Raw genomic sequence first — 27,346 nt, forward strand, 5'->3', positions numbered from 1 at the left:
ACAGAAACGAGGCTGTGGCTATACAGTTGAAATGGGTTACAGATGACGACAGTTGTAACTTGTCAAACCGGTCTAAAAAGAAGAACTGCGATTGGTCCTTATGATTGTATTTGTAATTGTAGTTGTAACTAGGTAGACCTTTGCCAAATAGAGGCTATGTTTTGTTCCAACTCTATTAAAACTCCTGCCATCCATCTCAGACTCCATACATGCTACTAAAGCACATCTTGGTGAAGTTGAACCTATTTTGGCTCTCGTCGATATAACTAGCCTGCACGTAACTAGAGTTCTTCGCGTGCATAAACCCATAATAAGCCGTTCCGTTGTATGGTCCATCGACCATCTGCCTTGTTTCCATCTTGTCAAATGCATTGCCCATGCACGCCATGGCATCTGCCTGCCATCCGACGCCACTCGTGAATTTTCCGCATGGGGTTTTGCGCGTCTCAATACACGCAATTACGATAAGTGCGATTCCGAAGCCGAACAGAAGCCCTGTGTAAAATTTGTACCAGAAGGATGATATGCATGGAATGACGGTTGACTTCGACCCTTTGATGCCAAGATACCATATTGATATGAGGGCCGTCATGCCGAGGAGGAATATATAGAAGAGCAAAGCGGTGAAGACAGTGAAGGTGTAAAATATCGAGCCGCGGATTGTCACAATGAATGACAAGCCGAGGATGAGCAGCCCGAGCAAAGCCAGTAGGTAAGTAAATCGGAATACTCTACTACCCCAGAACGAAGGGTTGCGAAACCGTTGCGGACCGGATAGTGTGGGATTGGTTGACAGGAGTTCAAATGTAGCGGTGCTGCACTCGATCATTTGTGGTGTGCCCAAAGGAACGTCCTCCATTGAAGCGAAAGAAAACTCGTCGGTGAGCCAGACGCAACTACAAAGCCGTAGCAGACCAAAAAGGGCCACTGGGAAGAAAATGATGTCGACGCCCATGAAGATGGTAAACCCTGGTGAGCCAGGGTCGATTTGACTGCTCAGCAATAAAATGATAGCCTGGATCCCTTGAACCGTGATAATGAGAGTTTTGAAGGCGTCGCGGGAGAGTAGAGTCACTCTATCGTCGTCTGGAAGCTGGACACAGCGCGGGCGGCTGTATTGAATAATTTCTTCGGTTCCGTCCCATCCTTCATCCGTCCAGAACAGAGCATTCGTAGCAGCCAAATCAATCCTGTCCCAATTTTTCGCTCTGAGTCGACGATCAGCGACCATGGCGTATCGCCACAGAATAGAAGTCGGATTATAGTGACAGAGTCTCTCGTGCCATGGCGGACGACTGAGTGAGAGGTACGCCGGTGAAGGTGCTCCGATAAGAACGTGAGCGACAAGAGGAGCAAGACATAGAGTCAGGACGCCGATCCAATCCGAAATAGAGACATTCTGACTCTGATACGTCAGAGGTCCGACAAAGATCGGCATCTCGTCTGTCAGATCGCACTGCAATCAATTGCTGAGCTGGGAGTTCGTTCTAAACAAAGCAACAAGGCATTTTCGAGGATGAAAAGAAAACAGGAAGTCAGCCCTACAGAAAAGAAATGCGACGCGCCCAGAGTTAAGGGGATCAAAATATTCAAATTCTGAGGGTTAGTGCTTATTCCTTATACAAGGAATGAGATCCTTCAACGGGACCTGCAATGAGAGGCTCGTTCGTTGTGCGACTAAGAATAGTAAAACGGGCTATACTGGGCTGACTGGCCAGTGAGAGGAGGCTGAGTGCGATTCCTTGGCAGGGGTACCCATGCTCAAGGACACCTCGGCGCTAGGCCCGGGATTGAACGAAGTAACAGCAACAGTGTGGACTTGATCTTATTGGGGAGTCTAATTGATTATATTATTCCTGCTTGTGAGAAGTTATCGTGTTGCTCTTTATATATGCCACCATAGATTTATGTCTATCGTGAGTTTCGTTCTGCCTCATCTCCATCACTCTCCAAATCCCCTCTAGATATCGCCTCATCCTTCTTCAACTTTTGGTAAAACACACTTTTCTCCCTGATATACTCTCCATATCTGATAAACACAAACGGAATCGCGCACATGAACACGCTCACAATTCCAAGTAGAGTCGAGGCCCATCCGACACTCAGTGCAGTATACATCGGCGCGGCAGCAAGACAAAGCCCTGCTGCTGCAAGATTTCGTAGACATGAACCGATGGCCATGGCTGATGCGGAGTAAACGCCGTAGCAGTCGCCCAAGTAGTTTGTCAAGGACATACTGATGAGAATCTGAGCCGCTCCGAAAGGAACGCCTGCCATCATGGGTGATATCCATGAAATACTCGGCCGCGCTGTCCAACCGAGCCAAAACATGGAAATGACCAACAGAGGACCACCAATGCATGCCAAAGGAAGTCTGCTAAACTCAGTCTTTTGAGCCCAAGGTCGACCAGCCTTCTTGCATTTCGTGTAGTACGCATCCCAAAGTAGAAAGATCGCCATTCCAAGGAAGACGCCGGCTGCGATGGGGAAGTACATGAAACCACTGATCTTGGTAGACATTCCATAAATACCTTTGAAGACGATGGGGTATGTTTGGAAGAACATGTAATAGATACTGTATGCCAGGGCGATGTAGAGACTTGATGCGGCGACGATGAGTTCTGTGAAAAGCATTTGAATCGGACGAACTAGGACGACGCTCATCAGATTCCTCCAGCCTTTTGCTTCGAGTTCAATGGCAGCATAAGTTTCGGCATTGCCATTTCCCGATGTCTTGACATCTTTTCGAATCTTCTTGGCTCGTCGTGCAAGGATTGTAGGACCAAAAGTCTCTGGCAAAAATGCCAGTGGTGGAATAGTCACACCAGCAACAATCAATCCAACCCAGAACGCCCATCTCCATGATACTTCCGATACATAACCCGCTATCGTAGGAGCAATAAGGGGACCGCAAACACTGACGGAATAAAAGCACGTCAGAGCTCTTCCTCGCGTAGTCAAATCCGCATAAATATCCGCCATCATACCACCTCCAATAGCGGTAGGCGCACTGGCGAAGGTGCCGGCCATGAATCGAAATACAAGCATGGAAGCCCAGTTGGGGGCCAGGGCACAGGCTAGCGTGAAGATGGTATATCCTGCAAAGGCAGTTTGGACAACGTATCTTCTGCCCTCCAACTCGGAGAGGGGTCCGAAGACTAATGGGCCGAAGAGATAGCCGACGAGGAAGAGGGAGATTGGAAGGGCTAGTTCGGGGTTGCCTTGGGTGTTGTCCACACCGTAGGCTGCACTCATGGGTGCTGTTACGTTGGCGGGCAGTGATGATGCAAGGGTGCCGTTGAAGAGAGTCATTGTTGCGGTGAACAGAACGAACAGCTTCTTGTTCTGAGGAATGTCAGTACATGGCCTTTTGCTCACGTCATTGGGGGATTGCCTTGCCTTGGACCAATTGTAGGGATTCTCTGGGTCATCCTTTTCAAAAGTGATGATAGTCTTGCTGGCCTCGCTGGAATTGACCGAAGTATCTTTTTCGTCCACTAGCACCCCTGGAGGTTCTGCGACAGGTTTGACGTTCTCCATACTGTCAAAGAATGCCAGATAAATGATCTGGTCAACAAGTAATTGACTGCTGGAAAGACGTTTTCAGTCGCAATTATAACAATTGGGACCTCACAAATGAATAGTGAAGTCTCGAGCAGGGGGACTGGATATTAAACGGGAAAATAGCTCTTTTCCTTTTTTTTCCCTTGTCGTTCATATTTTCCGTTTTAAGCATCACCAAGCGACGGGTCATTGTGGGGAACAGGCGTCATGTATGCGGGTGCAGTGTTCCCAATGCTAATGGATTAAAGGTTCGAGAAGGTTATTCTGACGTCTCACGACCTTGGTGTGATTAATAACTTGCTTCATGATTTCTTATCTCGGTTCTATGGAACGGGCAATTGTAACTCTGATACGACATTGCATGAAATGAGCAGGTCACTCTACCTCTTAAGGGTGCATGTCAATATTAGGCTGTCCCTAAGCCCTAATTCAAGTGGCTAGACCTTGATAGACATGAGACTCGCTTCACGACCAGTCATACAGTACCAGTTCAAGGGTAAACCGTTCACCGGTATGACCTCAATACTTGCTCGTCAACTCGTCAATTGTACCCTACACATCACCAAAGACAAGATTACCCAATCCGGTCTAGTGTGCGCCCTACCCCAAGCAATCCATCATGATGCGATCGAACTTCCCCGCTCGTTCAACCCCTCTCAAAAGGGTAATTCTATACGACATCTCTGACAAATCCACATCATCGCTCATTTTCGCTGTTTCCATGCGAAAAACAATCATCGACAACGCGACGCAATGCCCGATCGCGTCGTGAGAAGACGGAATGTCAAGACCCGCAATCGCAACGGTTGTTCCACGTGCCGAGCTCGGCGATTAAAGTGTGATGAGAAGAAGCCTGAGTGCAACAATGTGCGTCGGCGTGACAATTGAGACCGACCAGAACTATCTGAGCGCGAGCACTGACCTGGAGGATTTGCAGTGTATTAAGCTGAGCATACCATGTGGCGGGTACGCGCCTAGAATCATCTTCAAGGACCAAAACAAGCTATTCAATAGTGACTCACCACGACGGACGCGATCAGGTCAGAGACTGGGCGACTCAGAATCAACAGTCGACTTGGAAGAACAGAACGATGATGTCGACGATAGCTTCAACGTACCGGAAGATGAAAGTTCTGTTCAAGAATACATCGCCCCTCCGCCAGACTTAGAGAGCGATGCTATCGAGACTCAACATCCACTCTACCATGTCACCCAACCTCATAACATACTTCATGCTCCGGTATCAGAAACTTCGCCTACTTGGGGAACAGGAATCCTAGACAGTGCTATCCTGGATAACACAACTGCCAATACACCCACAAGCGCCTATCATGGACCCTCACCGTATATGGCATCGCCGGCGATTACTCCCGGACCAATCTCCCATACGCCTTTGGGCTTTTCTGACCCAACCTTCTCGTCTCCTCAGATTTTGCATCAGGACGGTATACCAGAGGCGACTAGTACGGACAAGTTCTTTGGCATCAAGGTGTCTCCTATGATACCCCGAGGTCTTTTCGAGAGCATGAAGTTTCCGGAAGATATGCTGTACTATCATCACCTCCGCGACACGGGACCTTACGGTGTTCTATCAGTCTTGTATCTCAACGACATACTTGATGCAGAATACCTTAACGGGTCCTTCTATCATGCTGCACTAGCACTTTCCGCACTGAAAATCTCAAAGTCAGACGCGCATGCTCATCTTCGCAACCAGGCATCCATCCATGCTCTGGAACACTTCGTCGTAGCACTCGGTGACATCGGCAAGATTGAGGTAGAAGACATCAACACCCCAGGCAATGCAAACAACCCTAGAAAAAGAGAAAACGCAGTTTCTTGGCTCAGCACAGTTCTGATTCTCGCCCACTTCGAACTAAAACGTGGACAGATGAGATTATGGTGTGTCCACGGTCGTGCAGCCGTTGACTTCCTCTCAACGCATTTGGATCTCGTGCGAGCCACAAACATTGGCGAATCTCTCGTTCGTGCTTTTTCGAGAATAGCTGCTTTATTGGTAATCTATGAGCGCACCCATTCGATACAAAAACAGGCAATCTCACCAGAGGTCTCAAACACCTTGATTGAGCTCCTTGCTGCTTCGACACTACCTTACGATAGACTGCTTTACATAAGTCCACGCATCAATGCTTTGGAAGACGAGTGGAGGGCGAATCTGAGGACTGATGCAAGCTGGGATGAGCGGGTCGATAAGTTGAGGATAGAACTTGAAGAATGGCGAGAAAGTCTCCCACCGGAAGAGGTTCCTGATTTCGAGAATGATGAGGGACATGATATCAAACCACTGACGATATTGACATCACACGAGCCTGTCAGAGCAGCAACAAACTACGCACACTATCTCGTCATAGCACTCCGAGTAGACATGATGTACAAAAGTCCCCGAATAACCCCCGAAGCATCATCATCCACAATCCGCAAGATCTGCCGTCTAACCCTGGGCCTGCCCTTCACGCTCTGCGTCAGCGTCAACAACTACGGCCACGGAATGCTTCCGGCGATGCTGGATGCATATCACATGGCCGACGAGACCACGGCCAGCTGGATCAGGCAATGGATAGGATCTCGTCCTGACACTAGAGAAGGAATATGGGATATAGAGCGCGTGCAGAAATTAATTGCGTATTTAGACAGAGAGTACAAAGGGCAAGGATCCAGGGCGGGTTGGACTGTTATTAAAACGAGGATGGTGGATGAGGAGGATGAGGAGGATAAGCAGGGGGAGAGGGGGGAAAGCTTTTGTGTTGAGATTTATTCAAAGGGGAAGAGAGGTTGGAGTATGGACTTTGTAGAGATCGAGTAAGCTGACGGTCTCAAGTGTGAGGCCAGCTCAGACATTAATTGATGGTGTATGAAGACAAGAAAGAACATCACCACAGTGATATGCCAAATTGTGTCATACGCATCTAATAATATCACAATACGCCCATCCAATAAAACCAGTCACTGACTTTAAAAAGGGCGCTCAAGAGAACCAATCACATACCCCCTGCTGACAAAAATTCTCACCGACATCGGGTGGATTATAAACCCAACATGTCAAACTCCCCTGCATGCGCGCCCTTGTGTCAAGCCACCAATCGAGTCACAGACTAATTGGTCAGCTGTCGCTCGTCTAAGCACACCCAAAAGGGAAATTGTATACGGCTGGGATGAATAATGGTAATTAACTTGTCAAGTGTAGGGCTGAGTGTGACTCTGACAATTTTGCAATGGGCGTATAATGGGCGTCAGTGACTAGATTCTGGATGCATTGGAATTTGTATATAAAGGATGAGGACGTCGTTGAGAAATAAATTTTATCATCAAGCAATTCAACACAATCACATCAAGACAGCTACAAAGCTTTCAATCACAAAAAACAAGAATCACATCTTCATTACTTAAGCATTACGCTTCTACTACCACTTACACAAACAACCACTTCAGTAAACTCTACTTCAAAATCACAATGGAGTCCACCAAGAACAACGCTCAGAAGATCTGGTCCGCCATCGTCCAGCACGCCAAGGAGCACCACCGATCTGTCAACGCAGCAGTCACCACCTACTACCCTCAACCAGCAGCGCTTACTCCTCGAGCTGCTGCTACCAAGACTGTCTACTCGACCTCATCGAGTGCACGAACCTCTTATGAGAAGAACTGAGAGACTTGACATTCAAGGCTAGAGATGGAGAAAAGCTTCGGTTTTGGATGATATAGATATTGTTGGAGTTTGGGATGTTAATGTTAATGACTGATGGGGTGAAATAATTGATTGGATGGTTTTATTGGTCGGAATAGCGAGGAGACAGAGACTCGGCGCTATAGATACCATTGTTTGCTGGCTTGAATACAATACTATAAAACTCACTTTCACTTCTATCGCTGCGGTAGTGGCATGTTTTAGGGGAGAACTACCGTGCAGAGATCATCAAGGGGACATGGGTCGCCTATAACGCCTTAGTAATAAGGTGATGAACAACGGATGGCTCGTCCAACTAGTTCAAGTACTGACGGTATCACAATGTTTAGTATTGCAGATTTCCCATCCAATGATCCATTAATTGCATAGCTAGCTGAGTTACACAAGGGCTCCTGTCCGGCCTAATATATTTGTTAATTCCCATCTTTCACATTCCTGATAGGAGGAGGGTTCTAGGCGACTGAATCCAGTTCTTCATCTGGGGAAAACCTCAACATGGCGAAAAACCCCACCTTGCCTCAAGCCGCCTGGCCACTCCCATTCCTCGATAACTTGTTCTTGTGCCCATCCTTGACGCTATACAATCCAAAGTCAAGTCCTATGGCTTTTCCTTTGGGTTACTTTAGATATCTAGATTAAGGTATCCATGGATATACCATTTTGAGCCCCATGATGTACCAAAGCTGCTCACGCGGACTCATCTTATGTCCTCTCGCAGGTCGAACAAGACCTGAAGGGGGAGTGTTCGTAATGCGGCCGTGATTAGTCAGTTCAGCCGGGCTTATCAGCTCCTGGTTGGCAATGATTTCGTGGGCGAAATAGGCTTGGACCTTTTTGCCATCGACCTCGACCCACGCGTCGTGCTGTGCACAGTACAACCAACTTCTGCATCGAAATTTGTATTGTCTTTTGTAGACAAAGATAGATGACTCAGGAGGAACATTGTATGTGTCGGTGACCCTCATCTTCTTCGATGTCTCGAGTGAGGTGAACGTTTTGGTCTGAGTCGAGGCGTTTACCTCGGCGGTGAATCCAAAGCCGCTGAAGCCGGCGCTGGCTGAGACGGAATCCGCAACCTCTCTACCTGAAGTGACAGTCATTCCGACCTCGGTTTCCATCTGCTGGGTGCGTTCGCCTTTACTGTCGTTCTCGACGCTGAACTGGAAGACCCATTCAACGGAAAGCAACTCGATATCAACGATCATAGAGTCCTTCGTTTCATTTTGGAAAACCTCACGCAGCTGGCCGACGAGTACGGTGCCGTCTGCAACGTCCTTTAGGTTTCTTGGTGTACTCTTAAGCTCATTGCCGTCAATGACAATTCTGTCTGCAAAAGAAGGTGCTGGGTTTTCGTTCATGATAGTGACGATAGAGGAATGGTACTTAGATGGAGTATGCGGGCCTCTCGTCTTGGAAACTTGACTTTGTGTAGAAAAGATTGTCCTTGGACAAAGATGGAAGTTCCATTCCCATTTATACACGAGACAAGAGGAAGGAGAGGACTTGCGCACCGCATTGCTGAAGGCGCATTTCAAGCTGCATGTTTCAGCAGGTTACGAAGTAAACGATGCCGATTACTTGTTGACATGTGCATATACTGATCTGCATTGTGATAAACGAATATTGCAACGGCTCCCTGCTAGTCATTTGATTGCACTAACCAAGGCTTGAGGCACTTTCTTCGCGTTCCTCAAGGTTGCACATGTTGAAAGGAAAACGCATTTTAGGCCACTGGTTTGGACCTAAGCGAAATGTTATGCTGTGAGACATAGAGCATAGCAACACGAATAAGAAATTTAGTTGAATCATTACTTGCTGGTAGATCTACCGGCATACTGCCCTACTTGAGGCATCCGACATCACAGCATGACGTTAACTGCAGTGAGACCCGGGGCGAGATCGGTCGGCCCGTCTCATCTCAGAGTGGCACGCAAGACGCTAGATCGAGCGAACATTTCAAAGGTTGATAGCCGATGGATACAAACCAAGGAGACTGGGACAGCATCATGGTAGGTTGTACTGCAGGAGTGGATTTTGTATCAAAGTGCCGGTATGATTTGAGTTACAACGTACTGAAAGATGAAACGTCCGGCAAATCATTCACGGTGGACAAGTTCTGTGCAAGGGAGTTCTTATTGCCAAGATATGCAAATGCGATTGCTGTAGGGAAGGGAGATCTCTATCTTCAACAATCCAACAGTACCACGATCCAAGCTCCAGCACCACTCGCAAGCACTCTGGCTCCAGCAAGCCACTCAAAAGGGTTCTGGGCAAAAAGAGAAGACACGTCATGCTGACTGAGCCAATTAACATGCATGTATGGCAAATCGCCAAAAGTAAATGTCGGTGGAGAGGCTCGAACTCTCGACCTTTGGATTACTCTGACCTAGGGCCAAATCACAGGATTACTATGAGACCAACGCTCTAACCAACTGAGCCACACCGACATTGGTGAATGAAATTCATCCGATTTCTTGGTGGCGAGCAAGCTTCAATTTGCAACACAAGAAGGATAGATTGCCTACTGCCTACTCCATGTTGTATTTTCCACCAACGCTTTTTAGATGTCTGTAGAGTTGTCGAGATTTGTACAAATTACTTATGGAAAGCCTCTAGAAGTTATATTTGACATGCGCACTGAATTGATGAGCTGTCTATTTTTTGCAAGACCTTTCCAGGTTCCGATAGCTACTAACCCCCGTATGTTCAGCAAGACTAGCAACAAGTCGCAAGTTAGACAAATGCTTTCTGTCGCTCTTCATGGTTGACCTTGAGCACAACATGATACAACTCCAAGACCTCGTGCGCTGACAGTTTCCCTCCTGTCTTGCGTGCACTTAGAGCCTTTCCGACAACATCTGGACATCCTTCCTGTTGCAAAGCCCATTTACCCCCATTCACTTTTGACGAGAACTCTCCAGAAATCATGTACTGCCAGCTTCGACAAGCATTGAGAACACTATTCGTCGAATTGACTTCATTGGCTTGGTGCCACTCGAGTGAATCGGCCATTCCGTCCAAGATCCATGATCGCGGAATGTCACCAAACGCCTCGTCGATAGATCGGCCATGGAGACATCGGCCAAGTTGGCGACCCATGGCAATATCAAGAAGAAACCAATGGCTCGCTTCCTGCCCTGGGTCGAGGCTAACATGGTCGGACTGGTTAGGTCCTGTGTTCAGGTTGAGCTCGAATTGTGGATGGCGACTGGCTGGATGGACTGATTGTTGAGCGTAGACAACGAATTCGAGCTTGGTAGCTGGGCATGACAGGGATGCTTGGTTTATGTGAGATATAATGGCTTGCTTTTCTTGGGTCGAGAGAGGTGTTTTGACGATTGCTTGGACGTCGAGATCGCTGAGACCCGGTTCGAAGGCGTCGTAGCTGGCTGAGCCGAAGAGATATACGCCAACAAGTTGGTCACCTAGGTGGTCGATAAGGCGTTTGACCAAGTCGTCGAGGTACGCCTGGACGTTGTGTGGTAGATTGTTCGCCATGGTCGCCACTGGTTCTTGAGACTGTAGGCCTGTTGTTTCAAAGTGATTATCGTCTGCAATGCCCCCAGCAAGGAGAAATTTGTTGATAAGTGAACAGAATGTACAGCTCGAGCTAGCGAGAAGAGGTCTGCGAGGCAGATTGATGGCGATGGTGACAGCTAATAGAAGTGGGGTTCATGCAAGCTCCAAGTCTGATGAGTAACACTAATGACGAGTTCGCCAACTTCAGTGAGTCACGACTCTTCTCCATCAACACAATTTGTCGATGAGCTCATCGATTGAAAGCCAAAAGAAAATACCCAAAATGCTAGGCCACAAAAAAGGCAGCGATCAATGGCTGATGCAGGTAGCAAAAATGCCACAAATGGCAAAAACATACAACAGCGGGGATTCGCTGGTCGTCACCGACCCAACTACTAATCCGCCGGTTAGTGGCTTGACTATGGGAGAGCGGACGGGATCCCGTATTTTCCACTACCTTTGGTCGTATGTGGTAGTTGTGGTGAATTCGTGCCCTATAACTAAGCAAGCAATGTGTTATGCCACCAATATTAGAATTTAGACCGGACATCTGATCCTTAACCCGCATTGAACATCAAAACCTGTCACACGTCCACATTCAATCAGCTGGTATACGAAAACAAATGAGTCTATTACTAAATCAGTCGCAGTCTCTGCAGTCTTTGCCATTTCGCATACTCAGGGTTGAGTTTCCGACAATCCGTATTCAAGCGTCGAACAGGCGCCGAAAACCCAACAGGCCTGATACCAACTACCACCAAATCATCATGCACAGAAGGACTTTGGTTAGAATCGAGAACCAGCATAAGTCCTGCCTCTAAACCTTCAGGCTCAGGCAACTTGTGCACCCCAACAAGCTCTAAGTCAATTTCCTTATACCATCCCCATCTTGGACTCTCATTGTGATCCTCATCGACGAACTGTATGCAGGTTAGGATGTTATTCGCAGAGATCCACATACGAAGGGTCCGGATTTCCTTTCTCTCAACGGCCCACCCGCTGGTACTGTAGTGTTCGGTATCTCTACGGTGATTTGATCTAAACACACGAGGGAAAGAGCTCACGCAGTCGCATCGCAAGTCTCTATCGAAGGACGTTGGTCCAAATGATGTGTTCGCGCTTCCTGTTCGCATCAACCTGTCGTGATACCGGTTGTCGCGCTCATCGCGATAGACCTCCATACCAACAAGAGGAATTTGATTGGAACGTTGACGGTGAGCAAAGCTAGGATGGATGGCTGTTATACGCCCTGAGAGGTCGAGATACGATACTGTCCTCTTGAAAGAATGTTTCTGCCCATTGCGGTCGTGGACTTTGGTGGTAGACTTCATTCGCCCGTGAATGGTGTAGTTCCCATCTTCGTCGCCATAAAGATCGGGAACATACATGGGTGGGTAGGTTGAGTCAAAACGGCTGTCCATTTCGTGGCCCAGTGGGAGGTTTACGTCCATACAGTTGGCTGGTACGACATCCTCAACCACGCAGCTGTCTGGTAGACCGCCAGCAGTAACAACTCCAAAAGCAGTCATGATAGGGTTTTGGGAGTCAGTGCCGGACCACTGGGCGAACACCCCACAGAGAAGTCTCTCCACAGGTGCGCCTCGTTCGAGGTCCTTCCCTTCAGGGTAGCGCTTCTCGCAAGCTCCTGATTTTCCGGCGACGAGTTGTCGACCCTTGCGTGTGACAAAACGGAGACCGATGGGCATATCGTCTTGCAGACTGACCCAGCAACAGATGATGTAGTCGTCCCTGTTGTTGTCGCCCTGGAACGTGAGATATTTCATGGCGTTCCTTCGAGGTCCTATAATCATAGTCTTCCGTTCACAGCTTTGCACGAAGTTGAGTTCGAACGCTCCCAAGTGCGCATCAACACCAAAAGAGATTATCCTCTGTATATCATCGAGGCAACTCCCCAGGTTCAGACGTTGAATGACTGTTTTGGACGCTTTGGATGGCCACTCAGGTTCCAAGCCGATTCCTTCGCTGGTGGCTTCAACGTTTTGAAACGGCTGTAGCTCTGGTGGATCTTCATAGGGCTTTTCGAGCCCCTCGGAAAGCCGAGCATGGCTCTTCGGGGGAGCTTTTGCAAAGGGCTGACAATGAAACTGTATACGTTCAAACGGCACACCTTTTGCGGAGATCCCAGCTATGAAAAAGCCAGCGGGGGGTCTATAGACCTCGGGGTGATAGCCATGGCATTTTCCCAGTTGAGTCGACTGCCCATTGGTGAGAACGAACTTCAAGCCCTTAATGAAGGGGTTAAATATGGACTTGTTTGCCGAGGGTATGTATGCCGTGTAGACAATGACTTCTCTTAGCCAGCTGCCCTTAGGTATCGTGAACGTTTGTTCCGTGACGGGTGTACCCTCATTATGGGAGCCCATTACCACGCCTTGGGAAGTATCCGAAGCTTGGACTCCGAGACCAACCAGCGAGAACTGCTTTTTTTCGGACCAGTGTATCGTTATGCATGGCTTAGAATTTGCGATGTTACTGAAAGCGGTGACAAAATTCGCATACGACCACTTATAGCCTAAAAAGTCTTGACCTTTTCGGCCGCTCCTCTCAGCCATGACCGAAAGTAGAAAGAGGGAATCCAACCCGTTGAGCTGTATCTCACGAAGTGGGGCGTACTCTTCCATGATTCTGACGCACACTCCCCAGATGCGCGACCGGTTCTGGAGAGCCTGGAAAGCTCCATTGCCCATAGGAAGAGCTACCTGAAGACCCTTGAAACTTTCGTAAAAGGTCTCCCAGTGGATGTCATGTGGTGAGAGCTTGAAGGCGTTAGAAAGGAATTTGATGACCCAAGGCACGTCTTGATAGAGCTTGTTCTTCCAGTAAGAGAAGTTCTCCAGTGAGAGTTCTTGCATTCCTGAAATAACATCTTGGCCCTTCAATTCTCGCCCAATCGATGTGGCCCATGCTAGCCCAATCGCTTTGTTTATCAGCTTATCGACGTTGGCGATGTCATCCGGTGAGAGGACAGCGTACTCGGAACCTTTCTTGGTCTTCCAGTATCCGCCGTTTTGGAGCCGGGCGATTCGAATCTTAGACGTTACCTCAGAGGTAGAACAGCCTCCGACGCCATAGTGGTAGTCGAGTGAGCGCACGAACCCGTGCTCTTTGGTGCAATGAGATTCAAGGGTCTTGAAAAGGAGTTGCGGGTCAACTTTCACCGGCGATGCAACTTGGTTCAGTACTTCGCGGCAAGTCTTGTGGAAGGCGATGATGACTGGTTTTCCATTGATGGGGGAGAAACTAAACATGTTAGGCGTCTTCCCAAATAAAGGGATAATTTGACTTACGCATCGATAGTATTGAGGCTGCCGTCAGGGTTAAACATGTAGCGCTCATCCTTAGGGCGGAACTGACGTCCATCTACATGCTCAAAATCATGTAAGTTGATTGCCCTGATATGGTTAATACCTGTACAAAGTATGCTCCAGATGGTTTTACTTATTTGTTCGTTTCAGCGCCCACGGTGAGGAGCTCAACATCTGCCAACCAGTCCACCGTACTCTGCTCGACGAGATCAGGAGAGTAGGTATCAGCACTCGACGAGTCCCATTCGAGACGTCCCGTTGGTGCACCACATATTGCGCAGAAACAAAAGGTTTTGATCATTTTGACAAATCTGTAAGGAATAAAGAATAGTGATATAGAGATGAAGCGTGGAGGCTCGCGTAGAGTTTGGTGTCTTACTCATAGCTGGGGACTTGGCAAGGGATGTGAAACAAAGGTCGCGTTAACAGTGGCTGGTCGCGCGTTGGGATGGCGCGGGGTAGAGACACAGATAAAGTGCAAACCACCACCATTAATGGCTTTCTACGCGTCCTTTCGCGACAGATGACATCATGCGGGCGTTCATCTGCTGATATCCATGAGGGTGGGCACAGACTATTGAACCTTACCTGCCTCATATTCTAGTTATTGTTGAGATAAAGGGTTAAAATATAACGTTAGGACCTCACACCTTACACTGATCAAGCGATCCTTTTTCCATTATAGAGAGATAAATGTTACGCAGCTACAATTCCTTCAGCACATAGGATCTTTGGCCTTAAATGATTAAAAAGATGTTGTTAGGAATTAAGAGGAGTACGCTTCCGCTTGCTATCTATATTTATAGAAGGATGTACTTAAGGGATTCAAGTCGATTCCTTATCTAGTGGGGCAGGAGGCTGGTCAGCCAGTAACATGTCTACCCATTTTATACTGTACCTGTACCGTAGATCTTGTTAAATGAACAACGCATCTTAAGGAGATATAGAGAAATCCTTCCTCTAGAATGTTCATCTGCACTGAGGTGAATTGTATTGCCCTGTTTTATTTTATTGAGAACAAACGCAGTCTTCTATCGCATAAATCAGAGGTGTATTAATTGCTAAAGGGCCCCGTTGCCACTAGAATAACTCCAACATGTGACTCTGTTAGTGCCACTAACGGCTTCTAGCACCATAGCGGAAAATACTTTCACCGATCACCAGGTCATAATTTTCTACTTTTTATGAATATCGACCTTTCACCAGAGTTGTGGACCGATTACATGGAATAGTCACAGCTCCTCAATTTGTCCCACGAACCATCACATCTCCGGCTACGACCTTTTAATTTTGGTGCCGCACTCACTCGAAATTCGCCATGGGTCAATTCAAACGACATGCACAATCACAACCAAAGCACGGAAAACCGTTATCCAGCGGTGCATCCAAGGCCCCAATTCCACCACCAGTCAACCGCCCGGGATGGACTGGACCAACCTATCTACACAAAACTCTCAAAAGGAAGCCTGCAGCAGTGAAGGAGAAGACCCAGATACCACAAATCCAGAGTCTATCTATTGAACATCAACAACTCATTCTCGACACAATCAGAACTTCATTTCCTGCCGTTGACGATTTCAGTGAATTGACACCGGTGTTGCGTGAGGTCAGGGAAGCGCTTGAGCAGAAAGACTACAGCAAAGCTTTTGGGACTGAGGAGTTTAAAGAGGCTTATACGATTCGTTGGAGTCCCAGTAGAGCTCTCACAACTGCGAATGTGTTGGCTTGGATTTGCAGTGAGATGAGCGAGGCTACCTGGGTTCAACAGTTTCTTTTGGCTGAAACGCCATCCAAGATTGCATGCATTGGGCGAGGAGGATCTGACCTATTAGCATGCACGGCATTGCTGAAGCACTCTCATCAAAGCAAGCTCGACGAGGTCCGGTCGGAATCAGCTTCTCCAGACGCCAGTGCTATGGTTGATCTCAGCCTAATCGATAACCACGATTGGTCCAGCATCGTCACAAAACTACAACATACTCTCACAACTCCTCCCCCTCTTTCCAAATATGCAACCGAAAAGGCCAAGGCTGCAAACGTCCCTGCCATTCCACCCCAGGTCTTGAATCCATCACTCAAGCAGCTCAACATCCTCGAAAGCGAAGGCACAGCTCTACAAGGGCCTAATCCGGCACTGGTCACTCTCTTCTTCACACTCCACGAATTCTACTCGATCTCAATATCCAAGACCACGGCTTTCTTGTCGAGACTGACTTCAGAAGCTCCTCAAGGGAGTCTCTTGCTTATTGTAGATGGCCCTGGAGCCGAGGTCACATTGCCTAGCAAAGGAGAAGGGGAAGAAAAGAAATATCCACTCGAGTGGCTATTTTACCAAGCTTTGCTACCCCCCAAGAGCAAAGGTTCAGAGGAGGAGGTACAACCAGCGTGGAAAAAGCTTATCGAGGATGGCCATGAAAAGGAGTATAAGTTACCTGCAGGACTAAGATATCCAGGAAGTTTAGAGAATACCCGGTTCCAGGTGCACCTACTGGAGCGTTTATGATAGCATGACTTATCTTATAACCGTTATTCGGAAATTAAATTGTTCAGTCTCCTGATCCATGTTTACTTTATTCGTGGGATTTACAGTACGCATTTGTCAGTTAGTTGGTGGCTGTGATAGGGCTGTGCTACATTTCAGTCAGCCTTTAGGCTGCCAGGCTGCCTCGCTCGGGAAAATCCCTTTAAAATACTTACTAAAACCTCTTCTCAGACACATTCCTGTTGAATTTGCGCTCTCCCAAACCATTATGAAAGATTCGCAGGCATTTGAATATAGCTCGGTGCAACTAGAGACCGCGTCCACCGAGATCAGGCTACTGGACCTTTATCCGCCTCATCTCGATGTACCCGACAGCTCAGATTGGGACAAGCCGCTCGTCTGTCGCCTCTACAAAACCAGCATCGCAAATCCCTCGACTTATAAAGCGCTATCCTATGTATGGGGCGATGGCAGCAAAACTCAATCCATATGGGTTGTGAGCTCACCAGGCAAAAGCGGGGAAGCCAGCATTCCTATCACAGAGTCACTCGACACTGCATTACGACACCTCCGCAAGTTAGATCAAATCGTCACATTATGGATAGACCAGATTTGTATCAACCAAGCCGACAACAAGGAAAAGGGCGAACAGGTCGCCATGATGGGTAGAATCTATTCGGCAGCCAGACAAGTTTTAGTATGGCTAGGTCCAGCAGCAGATACCTCGGATTGTTTGATGGATGCCTGGCAAGAGGTTGGTCAGAAGGCACTTGACTTTGGGCTCGAGGATTATATGACGCCGGAAGGATTCCATGCGATGTGGGCTATTATGAGAAACGAAGATCCGACTGATGAAACCACAATGCGGTTCCAAGACTTGCTCAAACATACTGTGGGAGTATTTGCACCCCTGCTGAAAGATATGGTTTTGAAATCTTGGTTCGAAAGACCATACTTCTCACGCGTCTGGATCATACAAGAGTTCTGCTTATGCGCAGACACCGTCTTCGTGTGTGGTACGAGAACAGTTGCAGTCGAACTCATCAAATTGGCAGTGACAAATCTTCAAATGGCCACCAGTAACATGCTTGATGGACAATTCCCCGAACTTCAAGGGTCCAAATTCCCGGCTGAACGATTGGCAGATGTTTCCGAGGAGCCCATAACACGACTGTTTTCTTGTCGCTCACGTCAACAAAACCGTCGCGGAAACGAGTTACACATGCTCTTGCGCAGGATGTTTGTGGGCCACGATACACGTGCTACTCAACATCGCGATCGTGTTTTTGCACTTCTCAGTCTTGCTATTGATGAAATAAAACTCGGTATTCAAATTGACTACGAGTGTTCTACCGAGCGCGTTCTAGCGCAAACAGCCAGTGCGCTCATTGAGAAGGCTGGAAGGGTCGATATACTCTCATATTCCCAATTTCCAAAGCTCCCGGATCTTGTCGGTCTGCCATCATGGGTTCCTGACTGGCGATCCAACTTGCGGCCCTCATTTTATAATATCAATGAGCGCATGAACCCGCACCTTTTTTTCGCAGCAGGACAATATAGTAGAGTTGAGATTGTCAAACCTGCCACAGAAAATCCTTTCGTTCTCGGCCTTGGCGGTTATACAGTGGATGTGATCGAGAAAGTAGCCGAAGGCGAAGGTTGGATGGATACTTCTTGGGACCCGGCTCGGCTTCTAGGCTTCTTGGCCCAAGTCGACGCGTTATGGCAGGAAAGTATGAAAAAGCCAATGGTAACTCATGGCCCAACAGAAGCACGTAAAGCAGAAGCCAGGTGGCGCGTTCCAATTGGCGACTTGTACAAAACAGAGGATGGAGAGGAACGCAAAGCGACTCCAGATATAGCCAGATCCTACAACCGATGTGTGCAAGAACTGAAACTCTTCTACCACATGACGGTAGGAGAGGATGTATTGCAGGACATTGAGGATTGGGAAACGCCCAAGGACGAGGATAAAAGAATAAACTACGACGGGGATATGAGGAAAATGGAGGGTAAAAGACCGTTCCTAACACAAATGGGTTATCTAGGAATGGGGCCTGTTGAAGGAAAGCCGGGTGATGTAGTTGTTGTCTTTTGCGGTGGACAAATTACCTTTATAGTGCGTCCACAGCCAGAGGGGCAAGACATGTTTTCATTTGTGGGTGAGGCATATTGTGATGGGGTCATGGATGGGGAAGTTACAACAAAAGAGAAACAGACTTTTTGGTTGGTCTGAACTGTGAGACTAGTTTGGAGAAAATGTAAACACAAGGTTCGCACAAAAGAAGTCCATCTACTTTAAGAAGCGTCATGATGAAGTGAGATCAAACACCAACAGCGCTTGGGTCTACCGTCAAAGCAGCGATTCCGCGCTGGCGTTCTCAACGCCGCGGGATTATAGAGCGACATAAAAGTGCTTTGATCAGCAAGCGGGTTTAGCTCAGTTGGGAGAGCGTCAGACTGAAGTTAAACTTCAATCACTATCAATTGATATCTGAAGGTCATGTGTTCGATCCACATAAACCGCAACTTCTTTTTTTGCATTGACTTTCCCTGGTGGGTCTCGTAGCCATTGACTTTTTTTGCGCTTGTGGATCCACAACGAGGAGAATAACCTCCATGGAAGCTACCCTGTATACAAATGGAACAGTTACAATATTCTTTCTTATCTGCTACTAAGAAGTAAGGAAGGGCTATGGTAAATTTGATGTTTAGTTTATTTTTCTTTCATCATTGACCAGTCTATCAATTGAGTTCCCATAGTGTTCACCTGATAAGTCAACCCAGTAAGAGCTACCTTCTTACCTCAGTGTTCAACACCAACAAAATGTCACGACTGCACTAAGCTTAAGCCACAGTTATGACATCACACACACCCGTCGCGTTCGCGCCTCGCATTCATCCAATCATTCTCGTTGAATTGTTGGTAGTGTCTGATCCTGTACTGACAGTAAGCTCTTAGTTTGAAGCATTGTACAATACTGACGTTTCCCAATCTTCGCATTGTCGACAGTCAATTCAGGTACATCAAGCTACAGCCATGGGACCCACACAAGCTCTTGTCTCAACTTCCAAGGGATGGCGGTCAATGACGCATGTTTCTGCGATGATGGCTTGTCGATCGGGGATTTGCTGGTTCAGCTGAGACATACAGCCCTGCCAAAGCATTAAGCGACTCTCAGTGGCTGGTCAGCTTCAGCTGCTGTCTCAGTGCCCCTCTTGCAGATCTCATTCAGCTGCTTACTTGCTGACGATCTAAGCTCCATTATCCAAAACATTTGGTGTCGGCGGCAAGTCTCGGAGTTTAAACTCCTATTCATTGGCGGAGGAATTGAGTGCTGATGTAGGCGTTAAGATTTGGAAATCCCCTCGTCTCAGGGTTCTGCAGCGAGACGCTGACATGCTTTTGAGATTTGTGAGACAGTAACGCTTTTGATGGGGTGCATATGGCGGTCAGTTGTCTTCGAGTAGCCATTGGACATGACCGTATAGCTATACAGTAATATCAAACACCGGCTATAGTTGCACAGGACAAATGGACTCAAAAGACCCGTCTTTAATGCACAACACTAGACTCGGCAATTGGATCCATCCCGCAGTGGGACCGTAGATCGTATGGCGGGAACCAACAAGGTCGCAGCTCATCATCGCACATCCCTCTGCCGTGTCTTACAGGTCCCGCATGTGAAACCAGAATTGGGATGAAGGCCTCCGTCGCATTGGCATTTCGTCAGACAGAAGAGGGGTTATGAGACAGGTCAAAGCAGACAGTATCTTCACGTATACGCTCGAAAGGTATTGGCTATTGGAATAATGGGGCAAGTTCCTCGCTCAAGTATATAAGTGCCGTCTTTCCTCTCCAGATCTCTTATCAAACCATCATTTCATCTCACTGCTTTTTACCAATACTTTAAAACAACTCCTTTTAACACTATCAACATGGGTCGACTTTCCAACGGCGAATGGCTCCTTGTCGGCAACTCCATCTGGAGCGACGACCAAGGAACAGAGTTCCGCATGCAACAAGATGGCAAGGTCTGTGTTTACCACGGAGACTACTGCGCCTGGCAAAGCACCCCAGAGCAGAACTGGGAAGCCCACGGCATCAAAATGCAAGAGGACGGTAACCTCGTTATCTAGTGAGTCTCAACAACCGTACTCTGTCATAGGATGGTTATTAACAATTTACTCTCAGCGACAACTCTGGTACTGGACATGCTACCTGGCACACCGACACTGCTAGCCCCTCAGGCAACCACACGACTACTCTTGTCGTTCAGGATGATGGTAACGTTGTTTTGTACAACGAGGGCGGCGTCCCCATCTGGGCTACTTCCAGCAACAAGTAGGATGGCCACATAGCATTCGCGGTGTTTTGAAACTTGACTGCTGAAGGAACAAGAAGCAATAAAAAATATGCACATCATCTGCTGGTGCCCTCTTCGTATTTTTCGTGATGCTCTACTTTCTGCCCTCTCTCTGTTTGAATTCTCATCTACCTCCATTTAGTTTTATACTTGCATTGTAAATGATAGAGACTGAACGGTGTTCCAAAGTCGTGATAATTCTCGGCAGGTGCAATGATAGACGCAAACTTCAAGCCAAACCCCCATCCAATTACAAGGCAAGATGGCCGAGCGGTCTAAGGCGCTGTGTTCAGGTTCGATTCGAACTAGTAACGATTCGCAGTCTCGAAAGGGGCCTGGGTTCGAATCCCAGTCTTGTCAGCTTTCTTTTTGCATGTTCCCACTATGACTAGCACCGCACTCCGAGAGCGACATCGTTGTACTAAATCTCTTTTTGAGTTTCATCTCCTAGCCCTTCCTCCCCCTTGCTATTACCGGTCTACCGGTCGAAAGATGGCTGGAAACCGTTTGATCAAAACCTCCACATGTTCCCCTCATTCCCCTCTTCCCATTGGAGCGCTTTTCAACCCACGGGGATACCGGAGCCGAAACCTTCAAACCGCCGATCCTTAACAAATTCAGGTTTCCCCCGCAGAATCCCTGCCCCCAACGGATGCTTGTTCCTTGTTCTACCCCAGATTCTCATGGCCGAGTTTATTCAGAAATCCACGAGTTACAGCCATCCTCGGCTACGGCACCGACCGATCTGCTGGTTGTTGGCTGATTCTAGCTAAAACCGAACTTTCGGTCCTTGGCTCTCCACGACTATATAATACGCAGTGTAACCTCGTGGTTGGTCTTGGAACTTTGTCTTCTACAGTGCTGTCAACTTTCCAATTGTTTGCATAGGCACCATGGCTGACAACAAGAACGATGCGTCTTTCGGAGACGAAAAGGCTGAAGTTCTTCATCGAAATCTGACGCCCGATGTCCCACCCGAAATCATTGCCAACGAGATTGCTCACGAGGTTGAGAACCACAAGTTTTCGCCATGGACCAAGTCTATGTTCCAGCTTTACGGTGTCCTCTTCGTCGCTTACTGCTGTGGTTGTCTCAACGGTTACGATGGTAGTCTGATGGGTGCTCTTAACGGCATGACATCTTACCAGCAAACCTTTAACATGTGAGTAACTTCATAAAGCTTCCATACTACCATGCTGACCCTCCCCAGGAAAACCTCGGGCTCATCTACTGGAATTGTGTTCATGATCTACAATGTCGGCAGTGTTGCCGCCGCTCCCACAGTTCCTTTCGCCACTGATATGTTCGGTCGCCGAGTCGGCATGATTACTGGCGCTATTATCATCATCATCGGTACTTGCGTCCAGTAGGTACATGAATTCATCAGAGACGAGCTCTCGCTAATCTCAAATATAGGGCTACGGCGAACGCTATGCCTCAGTTTATGGGTGGTCGTTTCTTGCTCGGTTTTGGTGTTTCTTACTGTTGTATCGCTGCTCCTACTTATGTCAGTGAGCTTGCTCATCCCAAGGTAAGAAATAACTAGGAACATCTAACTGCCATCATTTACTGACAGTATTTCAGTGGAGAGGTACACTCACAGGTTGCTACAACTGCATGTGGCCTGTTGGTGCTATCATTGCCGGTTGGGTGACATACGGAGCCGCGTACATCCCAGGTAACGACGGATGGAGGGTTCCCGTTTGGAGTCAGCTCGTCACATCCGGAATCGTCGCCATCTTTGTTTACTTCCTTCCTGAATCTGTAAGCAAACCACAATTGAATCAATTGATCATCCGCTAACCATCAATAGCCCCGATGGTTGATCGCCAAAGATAAGCATGAAGAAGCCGCCAAGATTCTCGCCAAGTATCATGGTGAAGGATCCGTCGACCATCCCATCGTACAACTCCAAATGAAGGAAATGATGGCGCAGATTTCAAGCGAAAAGTCTGAACAGCGATGGTGGGACTACCGTCAGCTTTGGAGCACTCACAACCACCGTCGTCGTCTCATTTGTGTTCTCGGAATGGCTATCATGGGACAGGCATCCGGTAACTCTCTGTCCAGTTACTACCTGGTTACCATGATGAACACTGCTGGTATCACTGCTGAGAAGAAGGTGCTTGCTCTGAACGCTGTCAACAGTGTTCTCGGTCTGGTTGGTTCTTTGATCGGCGCTCGTCTTACGGATAAGGTTGGTCGTCGACCTCTTCTTCTCTACAGTATCGCCTTCTGTTCCGTCATCTTCGCTGTCATCACCGGAACATCTAAGATGGCTGTCGACGATGAGTCCAACACCAACGCCGCCAACACCACCATCGCATTCGTCTTCCTCTTCGGTGTCGTCTTCTCGCTCGGTTGGACTGCCCAGCAGAGTATGTACATAGCCGAGACCCTCACAACCTCTACCCGCGCCAAGGGAACAGCTCTTGGAAACTTTGCCTCCAGCGCTATCTCTCTCGTGCTGGCTTACTCTTCCGGCCCTGCCTTTGAGAAGATTGGTTACTACTTCTACCTCGTCTTTGTCTTCTGGGATCTGGTTGAGTTTGTGTTTATTTACTTTTTCTTCCCTGAGACCAAGGACCGAACTCTTGAGGAGCTTAATGAGGTTTTCGAGGCTCCCAACCCTGTTAAGAAGTCTTTGGAGCCTAGGAGCGAGGAGACTGTTCGGGCTACGATGGGAGGCAATGAGCCCAAGACTTTTGATGCTTAGATACACATCGTGTAATTGCTAGACTGGTAGATTCTCTGCTAGATATTGGTACTCTGCATTCATATCCTCAAGACTATATATAGTATTAATTCATCTCTAATCTTTGAGCCAATGGCGTCCAAAAACGTGCGACTATGCTTTGCTACATCGTATCACATGTTGAACATTGAGTTATTGCCGATTGTACGGAGTATTCACCAGGATTTAAAAATGGCACGATCAGGTTTGTCGACAAACGAGGTGGTATTTGTCAGATTCTTGGCGCTTCCTTCATTTGACCGGGGTCGGGCAAGGTCATCAAAATGTCAAACAAGATTTGTGGATAATGGAGTATTTCCTACGACAAGAATTGATGGAGACGAACGGTCAAAAGGAACAGACTATGAGTTTAAAATAAATCCGATATATGATCTTGTGTTCGACGTCGAAATACAGTTTAGGTTCTCACCACACCTCACAACAAGATCAGATTCGTGTTCGGCTCCGGTATCCCCGACGAAATTATTTTCGTTCCCCGTATGATCATCCCGGCCCGTTCTAGCCATACTACCCCGACTATTATACCCCGCTTCTTGGCCCGAAGATCATGTGCGATGCTCGTAAAAGGAAGGTTCATTTGAACAAAACCAAGGTCTCCAAATTGGTGTGTCATTGTCACAACAAAATCAAGCAAACTCCAATGTCGATCATAGCACCATACGATCAGGCACCATGTATCATCTACCCTTTAAATATAATTTAGACATGCAATACAAGGTATCAGGTACTCTGATCAACATGATCTAATGCAGATGGGTTATTTACCTTTTATATGCCGTGTTCTTGCATCCGAGAATTCCTAACTGAGAATTGCCGCCGATTATAAAAAGTATAAGAAGATGCTGTTGTCTAGACCTTCTAGTGTCGTCTCGGCTCAGATTTTAGCGGTTTCAAGTGACGACGTTGGTCAAGATGCGTTACCTCTCTGCACTCTTTGCTGTGCTTACAGCTAGTACGGTTCGAGCTTCTGCTGATATTGTCTCCGGTGCGACATGGACCGCAGTAAGAACAGCCTTGATAGTTGGCATGTCGTGATTTGGTGCTAACCGTATCAGACTAACACCGGCGAGCATGTCCAAGCACATGGCCACGGTCTGATGTAGGTATCTTATTCGCCAAGCTATCAGCGATACTGACCAGATACAGTGAGGTTGATGGAACCTACTACATGATCGGCGAAGACAAAACCGACGGAACCTTCTTCCAAAACGTCAACTGCTACTCCTCCACCGATCTCGTCGAATGGACCTACCGTGGCGCTCTTCTCTCCCGCACCGCCGAAGCAGGAGATCTCGGACCCAACCGCATTGTCGAACGACCCAAGGTTATCTACAACGACGACACGGGCAAGTATGTTTTGTACTTGCACATCGACAGCTCGGACTACAAGGATGCTCGTGTGGGTGTAGCTACTGGTGACAGTGTTTGTGGAAAGTATACATACCATCGTAGCTTCAGACCTCTTGGGAAGCAGAGTCGCGACATGGGTCTTTTTAAGGATGATGATGGATCTGCTTATCTCATGACCGAAGATGTAAGTGTTGAGAATCGGCTGGATGTCGGCGAGAGCTAATGTGATTATAGCGCGAGTTTGGTACACGAATCATGGCCCTGTCGGACGACTACCTGAACGTTACCGAGATTACCTACGAATGGGAGTACTTTGCTGAGTCGCCTGCTATGCTGAAGCAGAACGGCTACTACTTCATCTTCGGATCTCACCTGACTGGATGGGATGCCAATGACAACGTACTATTCCCCACAACAGCACCTCGAGTTTGCAGGTAGCGCTAACACTGTGAACAGGTCTACAGCTACGCCAAATCTCTGTCCGGCCCCTGGTCAGAATGGACCGAGTTCGCACCCAAAGGATCAAAGACCTTCCAATCTCAAGTCAGTTACATCCAACCACTCGGCAACAACAACGCAATCTACATCGGCGACCGCTGGGTTTCCACCAACCTTGTCGCTAGTACCTACGTCTGGCTACCCCTCAAGGTCGAAGGGACCAAGGTCACACTCAACTGGTACGACTCCTGGGCACCCGACGTCTCAAAGGGTACATGGGCCGAAACAAAGACCACAAAGCTTGAAGGCGAAGACGCCGAGTTGGCCAATGACGCGAGGATTATTTCTTGCAGCGAGTGCAGCGGTGGTAAGGCTGTTGGATACATCGGAGGCGACAAGAAGGGAACTATCACGTTCAAGGGCATCAAGAGCTCGGGTGGATTGAGCACGATTGGCATCAAGTATCGAAATGGTGACACTGGGTCTCGTTACGCAACGGTTTCTGTCAATGGCGAGAAGCAGAAGCTTGCGTTTTTGTCGACTAGGCACCTTTCTCAGACTGGAGTTAGCACTGGATTCTTTGACTTGGAGGAGGGGTCGGATAACACTATCGTTATCTCGAATGATGATGGATGGGGTCCTGATGTTGATGCTCTGCTGCCCCCAGCTGCGTAGTACGAGGTTGGTACATGTCGGGATAGGATACCATAGCTATTGAACTCACCAATTCCATGCCACTCATTGATGTTTACAGACAAAAAGAAAACCAGTGAATGGAATGCTAACATCCATAGCGCTGTGCGCTTAGACACCAAAAAGTCAAAAGAGAGGGCTCAACCGGGGATTGAACCCGGGACCTCCTGCATTCATGGGAACCCAAAGCAGGAATCATACCGCTAGACCATTGAGCCAGTACATTTTAAGATGCACTTGTGGCAAAGAAGCCAACCTATATTCCCCGTGTTGTGGTTTCGTTAACATTTACCTCAGAAACAACATATCATTGCACAATCATTTTACTGGACCGACTATCTTTCAGTAGATGCAAGCAATAGGTAGTTGTACCTCACGGTACCCTCGTGGGTTTCCGCTGAGCTATGTTCACGGTGCAACAGTATTACGGTGGTGTTATGGTCCAACACCCGTTCGTCGATACTTTCAACACGCTGAACAGCTCTCCCCATAGGCGAGCAATCATCTGTTCAGTCATACCGTACCTCCTTTCGACGCGAACATCTGGGCTGGGTCAATCCGGGTTCTGTTCACTTTAGACCTATATAAACTAGGATCACCTGATTTCGAAGACAGACCACTTGTGATAATATTGTTATGGCCGGTATTCAGTACAAATTTCTTCAGGATGTATCCATCTAAAGCTCGATACAACACAGCACCACCCCGAAACCTAACGTCTCCACCAACAGTGAAGAGGCCAGCAAGCCCGGCGAAAGCCTTTGGACCTAACCCTGGCTGGCTGTACATTTCACCACAGTGCGCCGAGTTCCTATCCCAAGTGCAATGCGAGGTAAGAACTAAAGGGGATCTCCATAGATTTAGGATTCTCGAGGACTTGAGAGGGGATGTTCATAGGTTAGTTTGGTCTTAGTAGTCACATAATATCAACTGCGTATTCATTCTCATTCTATCATCTATTTTCCTGTGTAGCCTATGAGGCCCACCTTGTAATGGTGGTAGGTCTAACTGTAGAAATGCCTCAAAGCAGCCTGAACAAACCAGAAGGCCTCAATTAATCACTCATCCTGCCCAATGACGCAGCATACGTAAATAGGCCACTATGCAGGTCATTCATGCACGATAAAAAAAAATCTTTCTGGAGTT

General features: G+C 47.8%; 11 protein-coding genes and 4 non-coding genes across 15 annotated transcripts; 8 read left to right on the forward strand and 7 right to left on the reverse strand.

Annotated features, from left to right (window-relative positions):
* Positions 1–69: 69 nt before the first annotated feature.
* B0J16DRAFT_345905 (uncharacterized protein) lies at positions 70–1,599 on the reverse strand. Its single transcript, XM_046128342.1, has one exon. It carries the CDS (start codon positions 1,436–1,438, stop codon positions 197–199), a length of 1,242 nt encoding a protein of 413 aa, XP_045981951.1. The 5' UTR covers positions 1,439–1,599; the 3' UTR covers positions 70–196.
* A 215-nt stretch (positions 1,600–1,814) lies between these two features.
* On the reverse strand, positions 1,815–3,972 carry B0J16DRAFT_164935 (major facilitator superfamily domain-containing protein). Its single transcript, XM_046122292.1, has 2 exons — positions 3,400–3,972; positions 1,815–3,345 (listed from the first exon to the last, which is right to left on the reverse strand). Exons 1-2 carry the CDS (start codon positions 3,538–3,540, stop codon positions 1,912–1,914), a joined length of 1,575 nt encoding a protein of 524 aa, XP_045981952.1. The 5' UTR covers positions 3,541–3,972; the 3' UTR covers positions 1,815–1,911.
* Positions 3,973–4,429: 457 nt separating this feature from the next.
* Positions 4,430–7,231, forward strand: B0J16DRAFT_386589 (uncharacterized protein; the record flags this gene model as incomplete). The annotated part of the gene is made up of 2 exons (XM_046131583.1): positions 4,430–6,384; positions 7,015–7,231. 2 exons carry the CDS (start codon positions 4,430–4,432, stop codon positions 7,229–7,231), a joined length of 2,172 nt encoding a protein of 723 aa, XP_045981953.1.
* A 337-nt stretch (positions 7,232–7,568) lies between these two features.
* On the reverse strand, positions 7,569–9,090 carry B0J16DRAFT_164943 (uncharacterized protein). Its single transcript, XM_046122293.1, has one exon. The coding sequence runs from the start codon at positions 8,626–8,628 to the stop codon at positions 7,906–7,908; it is 723 nt and encodes a 240-aa protein (XP_045981954.1). The 5' UTR covers positions 8,629–9,090; the 3' UTR covers positions 7,569–7,905.
* Positions 9,091–9,611: 521 nt separating this feature from the next.
* On the reverse strand, positions 9,612–9,717 carry B0J16DRAFT_t210. The gene has a single exon. It is a non-coding gene; the product is annotated as a tRNA-Met (tRNA).
* Positions 9,718–9,838: 121 nt separating this feature from the next.
* On the reverse strand, positions 9,839–11,092 carry B0J16DRAFT_345911 (streptomycin 3''-adenylyltransferase). Its single transcript, XM_046128343.1, has one exon. The coding sequence runs from the start codon at positions 10,766–10,768 to the stop codon at positions 10,004–10,006; it is 765 nt and encodes a 254-aa protein (XP_045981955.1). The 5' UTR covers positions 10,769–11,092; the 3' UTR covers positions 9,839–10,003.
* Positions 11,093–11,414: 322 nt separating this feature from the next.
* Positions 11,415–14,416, reverse strand: B0J16DRAFT_401944 (uncharacterized protein; the record flags this gene model as incomplete). The annotated part of the gene is made up of 3 exons (XM_046132609.1): positions 11,415–14,050; positions 14,098–14,202; positions 14,298–14,416. 3 exons carry the CDS (start codon positions 14,414–14,416, stop codon positions 11,425–11,427), a joined length of 2,850 nt encoding a protein of 949 aa, XP_045981956.1. The 3' UTR covers positions 11,415–11,424.
* Positions 14,417–15,328: 912 nt separating this feature from the next.
* B0J16DRAFT_345916 (uncharacterized protein) lies at positions 15,329–16,756 on the forward strand. The gene has a single exon (XM_046128344.1). The coding sequence runs from the start codon at positions 15,434–15,436 to the stop codon at positions 16,616–16,618; it is 1,185 nt and encodes a 394-aa protein (XP_045981957.1). The 5' UTR covers positions 15,329–15,433; the 3' UTR covers positions 16,619–16,756.
* Positions 16,757–17,513: 757 nt separating this feature from the next.
* On the forward strand, positions 17,514–18,906 carry B0J16DRAFT_345918 (uncharacterized protein). Its single transcript, XM_046128345.1, has one exon. It carries the CDS (start codon positions 17,520–17,522, stop codon positions 18,831–18,833), a length of 1,314 nt encoding a protein of 437 aa, XP_045981958.1. The 5' UTR covers positions 17,514–17,519; the 3' UTR covers positions 18,834–18,906.
* Positions 18,907–19,026: 120 nt separating this feature from the next.
* B0J16DRAFT_t190 lies at positions 19,027–19,125 on the forward strand. Its single transcript has one exon. It is a non-coding gene; the product is annotated as a tRNA-Phe (tRNA).
* A 1,360-nt stretch (positions 19,126–20,485) lies between these two features.
* B0J16DRAFT_416576 (bulb-type lectin domain-containing protein) lies at positions 20,486–20,946 on the forward strand (the record flags this gene model as incomplete). Its single annotated transcript, XM_046133604.1, has 2 exons — positions 20,486–20,736; positions 20,793–20,946. The coding sequence occupies exons 1-2, from the start codon at positions 20,537–20,539 to the stop codon at positions 20,944–20,946; spliced, it is 354 nt and encodes a 117-aa protein (XP_045981959.1). The 5' UTR covers positions 20,486–20,536.
* A 274-nt stretch (positions 20,947–21,220) lies between these two features.
* Positions 21,221–21,324, forward strand: B0J16DRAFT_t191. Its single transcript has one exon. It is a non-coding gene; the product is annotated as a tRNA-Leu (tRNA).
* Positions 21,325–21,857: 533 nt separating this feature from the next.
* B0J16DRAFT_307828 (general substrate transporter) lies at positions 21,858–23,680 on the forward strand (the record flags this gene model as incomplete). The annotated part of the gene is made up of 5 exons (XM_046124847.1): positions 21,858–22,126; positions 22,175–22,330; positions 22,381–22,495; positions 22,549–22,728; positions 22,778–23,680. 5 exons carry the CDS (start codon positions 21,858–21,860, stop codon positions 23,678–23,680), a joined length of 1,623 nt encoding a protein of 540 aa, XP_045981960.1.
* A 945-nt stretch (positions 23,681–24,625) lies between these two features.
* On the forward strand, positions 24,626–26,182 carry B0J16DRAFT_307829 (glycosyl hydrolase; the record flags this gene model as incomplete). The annotated part of the gene is made up of 5 exons (XM_046124848.1): positions 24,626–24,721; positions 24,775–24,818; positions 24,866–25,253; positions 25,304–25,468; positions 25,526–26,182. The coding sequence occupies exons 1-5, from the start codon at positions 24,632–24,634 to the stop codon at positions 26,180–26,182; spliced, it is 1,344 nt and encodes a 447-aa protein (XP_045981961.1). The 5' UTR covers positions 24,626–24,631.
* Positions 26,183–26,336: 154 nt separating this feature from the next.
* On the reverse strand, positions 26,337–26,418 carry B0J16DRAFT_t209. The gene has a single exon. It is a non-coding gene; the product is annotated as a tRNA-Pro (tRNA).
* Positions 26,419–27,346: the final 928 nt, after the last annotated feature.

This window comes from Fusarium flagelliforme (genome assembly GCF_020744385.1).
Source record: "Fusarium flagelliforme strain FIESC 12 MPI-CAGE-AA-0113 chromosome Unknown B0J16scaffold_5, whole genome shotgun sequence".
Classification (NCBI taxonomy): Eukaryota; Fungi; Ascomycota; class Sordariomycetes; order Hypocreales; family Nectriaceae; genus Fusarium; species Fusarium flagelliforme.